Genomic DNA, 12,321 nt, shown 5'->3' on the forward strand with positions numbered 1-12,321 from the left:
TAAAAAAAAGTATGTAAATATTTCCCAAAGTGTACTACATTAGAAAGAATTATACTACATGAATATTGTAATGTAGTTCTCAGGAATGAGACTGAAGTAAAAACTGGGTGATCAGTAGAGGAAAGCAAGTTTGTCAGTCATTCCTAAGAAGGAGAAAAGGAAACTATGCAACTGGTAGAAAGAGGAAAGAGATGGGAAATGCAGATTTGAAGAATCCCATTGCCATAGCATCAATAATAGATAATTTTAAAGTAAGCATTTGTGTGTGCATATGGCTGAGTATAATTTACCGGTTATTCATATTTCCACGTGATTTTCCCATATGTGAATTTTTGGTTTTATGATCTTGTAAATGTTAAATATATTCATAGATATTTTAAAACTATAGTTAGATATTGATCTTAGATTTCAGATGGAACTACAATAACTTTAATTTTCTAATTATACATAGTGTTAATCTTTCAGAAGACACATTTATAGGTTTAATATTGAGAAATATTCAACTTTAATTAGTTAATATCTGTTATGTGTATTTCTAAATAATATACAATCCAGTTGAAATTAGCATGAGTGAAGTTTACTAATATGCTCATTAAATTCAATATTTCTTAGAAACTTGTATCAAATTTAAAATCTATTTACAGGGAAGTTGTAAAGGATGATGAATCTGAGGATTGTTGTTTGTGAGATAGCAAAGAGGTAACTCTGAGCTGCAGTATTAGAATGGCATTCACAAAGTACATGTTAGTAAGTGCATCAGCTGCCTGATTTTGCATTTGTGTCCCGTTTAAGATTTAGTCATTGGATTTAACATTCTGAAGTCCCTGACTTATTTGTTCAATAACATAAAAATATTTGGAGATGTGTTGTACATCTAGCCTATGTTATTTGATATGTATTTTTTTCATTGACCAACAAAGAATCACTAGAGTGTAAGAAAATCCAAGAAACTGTAATGAATTGCTCTTTCTCTATTTAAATTAATAGCTGTTGTTCCCTTTGAAAATATTCATAGAAATATAAGCTAGTATTTTATCTACAACTGAGAGTTTAAATGATTTGGTGACTTTTTAAAACCAATTTCCACACACCACTACAGTATAAAACAAAACCAATATTTATTTTAATGTGGAATTTGAGCCCTGAGGCCTCTCTTTATAAAGAGGGATTTTTTTCCATTTCTTTTTTAAAATTTTATTTTTTTGGAAAAAAAGTAATATTTTAATTAACATTCTTTAATATGAACTTATGTTACGATCAAACATTGCTTTTCAAATTCATGGGTTACATATTTAATTTGATATTATCACATTTATTTCAATTTTCTGAAAGGGTAGGAAAAGCAAACGTGTCTTGGCATACAGTTTTAAAAAGAAACACCTTCGAATTATAAGAAGATGGAGTTCAGAGTTTCCTTTTTGTCTCAAAAGGAATGAGAAGAGTCAGCAGGGTGCTATTGCTCCTTGAAGATGTCTTTGTTTATTCCTCTTTATCACTGAATCCTGCAACCACATCACAGCAGAGTGTAGGGTACACCACTTTAAATGATAAGAGTTTCAATAGGCACTTTAGTGGAATTAAGAAAAATCTAACACTCTTCCACCGTGATGCCACATAGCTATCTTCGTTGTAGGTTGTCATGTCAGTAAATCGTATTTAATAGGCCTGAGCTTGTCTCAGCGTGTTTCTGAAATAACAAAACAAAACAAAGCAAGTACATATTATAGGATTTATCTTGTGTAGACAGAATAAACCAAAACTGACAGTATGATAAATATAGCCACTTGCTAGAAACCAGATCAGTCAAAAGAATCCTGCATTATAAAGCCTGTGTGTGTGCGAGCGCGTTGATGTCTACTTGTGTTGCTCCAGTTAAAAAATCTCTCCTCCTCTGCACCTAGCCTCCGCCTCTCCCTAAGTGACTTTGTCGGGGTTGTAGCTCTCTTCTTCACCGAACATGTCAGCAAGGACCTTGAAGCGCGGTCCCCAGTCCGCCAGGTAGTCGTAGTCCTGGTCAGCATCCGTGGCCAGCGAGTCAATGGAGCTGAGCGACCCGGCTAGCGACCCTGCGCCCTCGTAGGCGAAGGTGGCCAGCGAGTCGTAGGGCGGGGCGGCGGGGTCCAGGTCGTGCTCCTGCAGCCTCTGATGGATGAAGTCCCTGATGTCCGTGCTGTCTTCCACCGGGGGCCTCTGGCGGGGCAGGCAAAGAGAGTCTGGCTTGATGTCCCTGCGGATTTTGTTCTCTTCCACTGCTGTCGGGTTTCTCAGCGCCCCGATGTCGAAGGCCTGCGTGTCCTCCTCCCCGCCTCCTTCGTCGTCATAGTGAATGACGTTGTCTCTTATGTCTTCCTTGGAGGTCATCAGGGTGTCCTTCTTCCTCTGCCTGCGCAATGCGATGTACAGCACAACTATGGCTGAGAGGAGACAAATTGCAATTGGGGAAAAGAAGGCAGATGAGTCATTTATCATTCCAAGAAAGTTAAAATTGATCATGGCATGCTGTTTCCAGTCTTAGAGTAAAAACACTATACGATCAATAGGAGCACGCATGTGTTTATGTTTTTCTCATTGTCTGAAGTCAACTTTATTTGGAAATGATAACAAGAAACCACAGAACATTTATTCGAAATATCATTTTTGTCCTTATATTTCCGTATTTTAAGCAAAAATGCTGGGGTGGGGGTGTTCTAACTATACAGAGTTGTAAGAATTGATACAAAAAAGGGGGGGTCTGGGGATGTGGCTCAAGCGGTAGGACGCAGCCTGGCATGCGTGCCCCCCAGTTGGATACTCAGCACCACATACAAACAAAGACGTTGTGTCCACTGAGAACTGAAAAATAAATATTAAAAAAAAAATTCTCTCTCTCTCACTCTCTTTAAAAAAATCTTAAATATCATCATCAACTGCAAGATATAAATATCATTGTTAATTTCCAAATTGTAGTATTCTCATTTGGAAATTGGAAATTTGTGTTTTTAATAAAATAACTATTTTTAGAGACAACCAATTGTTAGAATCTGTTAACAAGTCAGGATGGCGCCTGGCATTTTGCCAGGGAAATGTTAGAGTCTGTAAACAAGTCAAGATGGCACCTGGCAAAATGCCACAGGGAGTGGTTTGTGAAGTAATGCCAGAAAGCCATTTCTTATTGGTTGACTGATGTATCTAGTTTATGTTAATTAAGATAAGCTGTGTGGAATGTATAAATACCCCTCCGATCCTACAATAAAAGGCTTCCACTCCTGCTGTATGAATCTACACAAGTTGCTCGTCACCCCCCCCCCATTTTGCTGCAGCCAGACTGCGGCACCAATTAAAAATTATTAGGGGAGCAAAATCCTTTTGATTTACATTGAAATAGTCTGGAAGACTCTTGTCATAAAACTAGAGATTAGAGAAGAATACATCATGATGAAACTCAGTTATTTCTCTTTCTTCAAAATTATAGTCAAGGCATTGGAAGAAGGGAGGGAACCTAGGGAGGACTTCTGTACAATGAGACTTTGAGAGAAGTTTAGCAGCTCTGCACTTTCCCTATGACTTAGGCAATCCCCAAACCTAAGAGACTGTTGTTTGATTGCCTGGGGAGTATGTGAGAGACCGAAAGCCTCATGGAGAATTCCTGCATGCAAACTGGTTTAGGAGTCATCATGGCAGTGAAGCAGACTATTTTAGACTTGCCTGAAGGCCATCTAAAAGAAAATCAAGTACCACTGAATTTTTGTGCTTCCCATCAACTCACACAGGAAATGAAAATGGCAGACCTAGTGAAGTCTGTGGTTGGTTACAGAAGTCAAAGTATAGTGGATATTTAAGCAGACACCATGGAAAATGAAGAGTGCCAATATTCACTACTCTGTACCAGTGAATTCACGGCCTCTAGAATAGTACAGGTATTTTGCAGGCATTAGAAAGCATGGAATGAACGAGTGCATGGTAGATTTCAGGGCTTTGTAATGATGAGCAGACATGTTACTTGCTACCCTGTTTGAAGGTAGCAATACAAATAGACCAATATACTCCCAATGTGCCTGCTCATTTTAATCAATTAAAAATAATTAGGGGAGCAAAATCCTTTTGTCTTACATTGGAAGAGTCTGGAAGACTCTTGTCATAGAACTAGAGAGTAGAGAAGAATACATCATGATGAAACTCTGTTATTTCTCCCTAGGCAATCAAACAAGTCTCCTAGATTCTGGGATTACCTAAGTCTTAGGGAAAGTGCAGAGCTGCTAAATTGCTATGGAATTACTCTGGTATTCCAGTAGTCACAAACAAATGACCAGAATGAGAAAGGAACACTTGATTTGAACTTAAACCTAATTGATCATGTTCAATTCCAGATGTTAGAATTTTTTTGAATGTACTCTTTTAAGTTTTATATGAACAGCACAAATAGATACTAATAATTATTTATTATAAATTATAAGGCCATAATATTTCATTATGCTTATGAAAGTTATTTAGATGTAATTAATAATACACATGTAAATTGGACTACAATTTTATCCTTCAAGACAGCATGAATATCTGACTCAAGGCATGTTCACACAGGTATCATCGAATTCCTTACTCCATGTTCTACCTCCTATAAGTAGTTTAACAGTTTTGCTTTCTATCCTATAGTTACTGGAAAGTGTTCATCTTTTTCAGAATATTTTTTCCTGAATGGAAAATATGCATATACAAACTTATCCCACAGTGCCCAGCAATGTATCTGTTGTAATTTGATTTTAAAGAAGTGATGCAAAATTGAAATCTCTCTGTACTAGTGTGAATAAGGCAATAAATTAGAAAGTGAAATAGAAAAGCTGAACAGTTGATGGGAGAGGCAAAGCCCTGAAGTTGGTTGACATTCACTATCACAGAGATGGTGAACACATTTTACTTCAGTCCTTTTCCTTTGTATTGTGCCTAGATATTTTAGTCAATTTTGTTCAGAGTTGGAATAGTTAAAATCTTGATGTGAGGGGATATGGGGTAATTGGAAGAAGAATTGCTTCTGAAAGGCAGTTTTAACCGAAGGAAATAAAATTTGGGGATTCCTTTATATTCTATTTCTTTACTGCCCTTTTCTTTCTTTTCTTCTCTTTTCAGAATTTGAGAGCTTTTGTTCACCTAGTACATTTCTAAAAAGACTATAGGATCTTTTATTCGATTGCAGTAATTACTAGAATATAAAATGAATTTAGAAATTGTTGCCAAAAAGTAGATATTTTTAGAGAGAACCTCATTTTGCAAAGGCCACAAACTTGAAAATCCAGTTTTATATTTTAAATGATGTGATTTATGAGGGATTAAATAAAAAATATATCTCATAAAATATTGTAATATAGATAAATTATAACAACAAGAAGTGACAGCTCAGTGAACAAAAATCTATTTACATTGTAAACTGAGAGGGAGACCATGTGCTCTATAAAGACAAAGAGAGAGACAGAGACAGAGACCGAGACATAGGAATGTGAGAGAACTTGATCAATGTTGAAACTAACCTAAAAGTATAACGATGCATAGTAGGATTGCAATTAAAGCGCCAGTGCTCAATCCAACAGGCAGAAAAATTGCTTCCACATTACATGACAGGATAGTACCATCAGAGTCACACCTACAAACTCGAATAGTCATTGTGTTTGTACTGCTCTGGACAGGGTAGCTGCTGTCTTCTATTACAACAGGGAGGAAATACAACTCTTGCTGTCTGCGGCTGTATCCATTTCTTCTGGTTTCAATTCCAGCTGTGTTGTCTACAAAATAGGACATTCATATAACATGGTTACTGCGAATTTCACTTCAATTCTTTAAATTGGTATCCACTAAGTATAAGAAGATCTTCTTGAATTGGTAAAATGCATCCTTATATTAGTTATGTCATATATCATGAAAGCTGCCAGAAAAATTATCCTTAAAGAAGGAGGAAACACTAATCTTGTCTGCTGTGAAAATTAGCTTTTGTATTTTGGAAAAAAATACAGGATGTTTTATAAGAAAAGAAGTCGTTGAGGAAAAGACATTTTTGTGAATAGTTCCACACATATTAGCACAGCAAAAAAAATTATAAAGCATTAATCTGTTGAATATCTTACAAAAGAATCTATTCTTTAAAATTCATTAAAAATCTATTGACAGAGGCTATGGTTGCAGCTCAGTGGTGGAGTTCTTGCTTGCCTAGCATGTGAGGCATTGGGTTTTATTTTCAGCACGACATAAAAAATTAATTAACTAAAGGTATTGTGTCCATCTACAACTAAAAAGATTATTTTTTTAAAAAAATCTATCAACTCTTTCAGATTAAAACTTCTGATTTTTCCTGTGTTTCATATGGATCATTCATACATAAACAAATAAACATGTTTATATATGAACCCCCCATATCCACACATTTTATAGCCATTGATTGAAAATTTGAGAAAATAAGCAATGGAAAAAAATTTCCATTGCTATACATAAAGAGTACAATTGACTATTTTTGTAACATTTACATTGTGTTAGGTATAATAGGTAATGTAGAGATGATTTGAAGTTTTCAGAAGGCTGTGCACAGATTATGTGAAAATACTATGACATGCTTTATAAGGAATTTGTATTTCTGAAAAATTTGGACTCTATGGGTATTAGGGTCCTGGAATTAATCCTTAACATACCAACAGACAACTGCAGGTATGAGTGTGTGTGTGTGTGTGTGTGTGTGTGTGTGTGTGTGTGTGTGTATGCATGCATGTGTAGGTATTTAATTGCTTTCACTCTTGCACATCAGATGAAATAAGAGAGATGAAAAAATACATTCCAATTATAAATGTAAAAATACATAAAAATTTGTAAAAATCATGAACTATTACCACTTTAATGTAATTACAAAGGAAAATATTTTATCTTGAATAAAATTAATAGTAGTTATATTTGTAGAAATAAAAGACACCAAAATTCCATTTCATATAAATTTAATTGTTTCAATTGAAAATATTATTTTGCATTCATTTGCTCTTTTCTTATATGTTTCTATACATGAAAGCAGAAATTTTAGTTTATTTGAAAACTCTCCATTATTATTTCCAATAAAGAAACTCACCCAAAATGTTTTATTTTTACAAATAGATTGATATGTAGTTTATTATCTATCAATATATTAACATTCATAATTCCCACATGAAAATAGATTTAAAAAATTAGAAAAATATATTACTCAATAAAATATAAATCTGTTATCATTTCCATTATGTTACATTGTACTGTTTGTAGATACTCAATGGAACCATCAGAAGTTACTGAAAAACGAAGTACCTTGATGAGCAAAGTATAAATGTGATAAGACCAGTGTTTGTTTTGGTAAGATTACTTTGTTATTATTAAAGACATAATACTTTAAAATTAAGAAACGAAACTTAAAAATGCCAGGTGTCTACTAGGATACTCCCAATTAGATTTACGTGTCAAATGATCATGGGGACAATAGGGATAGAAAAATGGAGACTAGTCTAAGCAATGCTAAAATCTTCAGCACTTGATGTTTTTCTACATGAATCTGAGGAAAAGGAACAAAGATTAAGTATTGTAACCTGAGTGAAAATAATTAATAGGTTTATTTGTTTGTGTAGCAGTACTAGGGATTGAACTCAGGAATGTTCTACCACCCAGCTACTTCCCCAGCCTTTTATGGTTTTATTTTGACATGGGTCTCGTTAGTTTGCAGAGCCTCAAACTTGTTATCTTTCTGTTTCATCCTCTTGAAAAATTGGAATTACAGAAATGCACCACAGTGTCTAGAATATTTTGGGATATTTAAAATATTTATTTTCAGTTTATTATTTTTTTGAAAATAGATTGCATGAAAATTGTACATTGTCAATAATGAAACAAAAAAAGGTAAAGTAAACCTCATTTCCCCTCTTAAAACATTTTCTGTACCCTAAAAAGTATACAAAGATAGCTTGCAGTAGAGCAATAATTGACATTAAATTCTGTAGCAGGTATATGTGCAGTCTATAAGCAAACACTGCTCCTGAGACAGAGGGTCTGGTCCATATTGTCATGATTATATCCTGGTCCTCCAGCAAAGACAGATTAGTGGGGCATAGCAGATACTCAGGGTGAGTAAGTGATGTGAGCAACAATCCTATGATCTGAAAATCTGAGTTGTCTGCATTATATTCATGAATTAAACCAAGGGCATCCTGCATTGAGCTCTATGAATTCTTTCTCCATCCTGTTGTCTTCATCTTCACAGCCAATCTCATCCGATAATGCAAAGGTGCCAGGACTAGTCTTGTCTCTCTGTCATGTCTTTTCCATATTACATAAGACTGATCTTCCCAAAATGAAAATCTGAACATGTTATACTGTTGCATAAACTTTTCAAAGACTTATAAAATTACTCTGTTTGAATTACTATACATTTAGCTTATTTATAAATAGTGTGAACATAACGACCTGATTTGTTTTGGACAGCTCTACTTTATATGTGTTGCTCTAACTGAAAACTATAAATATTGTCTACTTCTGTTCTCAGAAGTGTTACCATTTTCATGATAAAACATGTAGTTGCTTTATTCATAAAATCCTTCAACTTTGGGGTGCTGTTTCAAGTACAGCTGTTCTTCAGACCCCAGCATTGAGTCATTCTCACTCAACTTTCTTTGGTGACAAAACATGGGGACTCCAATTTCTTTCTCTAATTATTTAAAGCAAACCCAGTTTTCTCAAAACATCCTTGGGCGTCTACCAATAATCACCATCATTATCATCTCATTATAATTTAAGTACTTAGTTCTAGAAACAGAATTTATTAAAACTTTAGTTTCTCACTACCCAATATTATAAAAATTGGCATTTTAATTCTTATTTTTTAGTATATAGAAATTTTGAAGCCAGGATCAGTGTGGCACGTGCCTATAATCCCAGTGGCTCAGGAGGCTGAGACAGGAGGATAACAAGTTCAAAGCCAACCCCAGCAAAGGTGAGGCTCAAAACAACACAGTAAGAACCTATATCTAAATAAAATATAAAATAAGGCTGGGAATGTGGCTTAGTGGTTAAGTGCCCCTGAAGTTTAAACTCCAGTGGTCACTTTATTTATAAAATCCAAAAAAAAAAAAAAAACTTTTAAGAGATACAAATGTCAAAGCAAAAAACAAAAACAAACAAAAATCCAAAAAGCAAAACTATAATTTACGATTACTTAATAGAGAACACATAAACCTTAATTTAGACAGTTCCCAACTTCATGGTTAAATATTTTTAGTCTATATGTTGTATGAAAGCATATCCATAGTATGAAATTGTTACCTTTTAATTTTTAGTATGATATTTAAAAATTGCATGATATATTCCAAACTTTATTGTAAAATAGACAATCTGTTAGATGATTTTGACCAACCGCAGATTAACAAACTGTTCTAAACACATTTGAGATAGGATATGTTAATCCCTGATGTTTAGTAGGGTAGGTATATGATATGCATTGTCAATTTAAGATATTTTCAACTTTATGAAGAGTTTATGGAGACATAATCCTATCATACATTGAGAAGCATCTGAAATCCAGTATTCTTTATGTTTTTTTGTAGTAGATATAATAGAGTCATAGTAATAACAGAAGTAGTAGCAGTGCTGGCCATAATAGGAGTAGAAAGTAAGTGTAACCATGGTATATGAGGGGATAACTAAAATTCTAGTGGTAGTAATATATTATAACCATTATGTTTCATGTTTCATATTTTGTATACATGAATTTAATACAAGCACAGTGAAGTTCTCATCGTTTAGTATAATTTTCTGAGAGTCAACCATTTTGGTATGGCCTGGGAATTATTCTAATTACAATATCTACATTAGTAACCTGTGCTATACTGAGTGTTATTAAAATAAAACAGATACTATAAAGTTACCTATTTGAATGTACAAGAAATATGCATGGGAGCCAAAGGATATATTTGTTAGGGACAACTTTCAATTTGGTAGCTTTTTTACATGCATGGCTCATTAAGAGACATTCCTTTGTATGGTGGAAATATATTGGCCTTCTAGATAGATCCATATAGATTAAATATTTAACTTATTACTATTTAGACAATGTTGGATTTCTCATATGTGGATTTCCTTATTTTACAAAATTGAATGCTTTTAATAAAAGTACTGATTCCTCTATATGTGCCCTTTGAAAAAGCTACTTGAAAAAAGTAAATCTTTAAGTGTTTATACTTACTTCTGAAGTCCCGGACTGTAAAATTTGGTTTGATGGCAGCCTCAGGGGATAATCTAAAGGAGAACTGCTGCCCAGCAGGTGAAAGATCTCGATCTGCAGCACTGACTATCTGAATTATCTGAAACAAAGTTAAGATTGAACTTGAAGTCAATCAGTTTTGAAAGGAACTTTACATAACAGGTTTATAAATCCATTTAATGAAGAATGCTACAGAAATTATACTTTTTGAATTCATTTCAACTCACACATAATTTTTATTAACAATTTTCTAAATGTTTACAGGTTTTAATAGCAGGCTCAATTATAGGACACAGGTTAATTCTAAATCAATATATGTAAAACTGAAAAGCTTAACAGCATTGAAAATTCTCACTAATAAGCAAAATGAAACTAAAATGTACTTGTTTGCATTTTAAATTAGATGAATTAAGTGCTTTCCAGCCTAAATATGAAGCTGCTTACTGGAAACAAAATATTTGATTATCTAAAAGTGCTAGAAATAGCAAAATTTTAGAACTGTTATTTGTTAGAATGAGTTTTATTTTCATGTATAAAACAATGGGAAACAAAGAAAGAATGTGTATATTGTTTCTGTTTTTACGTTAATTTTCCCTCATTGGTTAGGAACAAAAATATGTTTTTTATAGATTTCCATAATAAGCATTACAATCCCTATTTCAAAAATGTTCTTCACTGTCAACAAAAGTAGCATATAGTCTAGTTAAATTCCTGATATTTCAGTAAGATGCTCTTAAACTTGAAAACAATCAAAAAGTAATTTCTCAGAGCCAAACTATAACATTCATAATTCACTACATAGATAAGGAAGTAACAATGGCTTTAAGTGATTAGACAGGCAGCTCAGTGGTTGAGTGCTTACTTGGCATGCAAAAAGATATGGATTCCATTCCACCAAAAACAAAACAAAACAAAACAATAATCAGAATGGCTTTCAAGCACTTTTGAATCAACATATCCAATAGCTGTGTGCCAGACAGACTAATTTCAGGAAGCATGTGTGGCAAAAGACAAAGGATGTGTGCTGATCAGAGGATCATGCTTTGAACTAAATTTCAATCTGGCAGAGGAAGACGTTATATTCAATTATGGTAACCTGCCATAATTGTGTAAAATATTCATCATATGACTGATGCTATTAAACTGATGCTTTTAATTTTTGTTTTATTTCTAGTTTTTATTCCTGGTTAAGTCCAGTCTCCTGACTACAATTTACATTCCCATATATTTGGGCACACAGAGAGATACCTAAATGATGGATAGATGAATAACAGCTGTTATTGGCATTTATGTATCAGTGCAGCATTAGTAACAAAATTAGGAATTTTGGATTCTGGATTCGAAATTTTAATTTCTTATAGCGCAAATTCTTTGCACAGAATTTATTTTCCCTGTATAATTGTCATGAATGAGACTTTTATAATTCATCATTAGATGATAGAATATGATAATTTAAAAAGAATCTTGATACAGACCCTGAAAATTAACTTTTTTTGACTCAGACCAATGTACTCCAATCATAGAATTTCACCCCTAAAAGTTCTGTACACTACTAAGGAACCAATATTTGATTGTCAATTTTTATTTTGTTTTCTTAATGCTGTTAGCTAGTGCCACTATTAAATTAAAAATATTTAACAACAAAATATCAAGAACATATTTTTGAAGAAAGAAAATGGTCTTAGGACAACATATAGAAACTATTAAAGACATTCATTTATCTGGAAACGTTATTTGGAAAGCACTTCCCCGAAGAAAATAACTCTCACATAAATTTTCACGGGCTTACATAAGACCAACTTATTCCCTACTATTTCTCTCCTTTTTAGAAAAGCGCAAGCGCGTGCACACAAACACACACACACACACACACACACACACACACACACACACACACACACATATATATATATATATATATTCAAGAATAATCCAGAAGAGAGAGCTATTTGCTATGAATGGTTTGTAGGCCAGGGGCACTATAGTTGGGTCCCCAAAGCAGAAAATGGCAATATATCACACACCCTGCAAACTCAAGGGACATTTCAGCACTGTGCTTTGAACATAAGTATTGAGGAGTAGGACACAAAAACCCAACA

The 12,321-nt window shown here is 33.7% G+C and overlaps 1 protein-coding gene across 4 annotated transcripts in view; it reads right to left on the bottom strand.

The window, feature by feature from the left end:
* Positions 1-1,101: 1,101 nt before the first annotated feature.
* Positions 1,102-12,321, bottom strand: part of Cdh12 (cadherin 12) — a 939,290-nt gene continuing 928,070 nt past the window's right edge. For 2 of the 4 annotated variants that reach the window (XM_078016895.1, XM_021720037.3), the window contains exons 12-14: positions 10,205-10,322; positions 5,499-5,750; positions 1,102-2,414 (exon numbers count right to left, since the gene is read on the bottom strand). In XM_078016895.1, coding sequence (XP_077873021.1) covers positions 1,915-2,414; positions 5,499-5,750; positions 10,205-10,322 — 870 coding nt within the window. In that variant the 3' untranslated portion in view covers positions 1,102-1,914. The remainder of the gene's footprint in view (positions 2,415-5,498; positions 5,751-10,204; positions 10,323-12,321) is intronic. The other 2 variants (XM_078016900.1, XM_040272087.2) reach the window with 2 other exon arrangements.

Source organism: Ictidomys tridecemlineatus, chromosome 1 (genome assembly GCF_052094955.1).
Source record: "Ictidomys tridecemlineatus isolate mIctTri1 chromosome 1, mIctTri1.hap1, whole genome shotgun sequence".
In the NCBI taxonomy this organism is placed as follows: Eukaryota; Metazoa; Chordata; class Mammalia; order Rodentia; family Sciuridae; genus Ictidomys; species Ictidomys tridecemlineatus.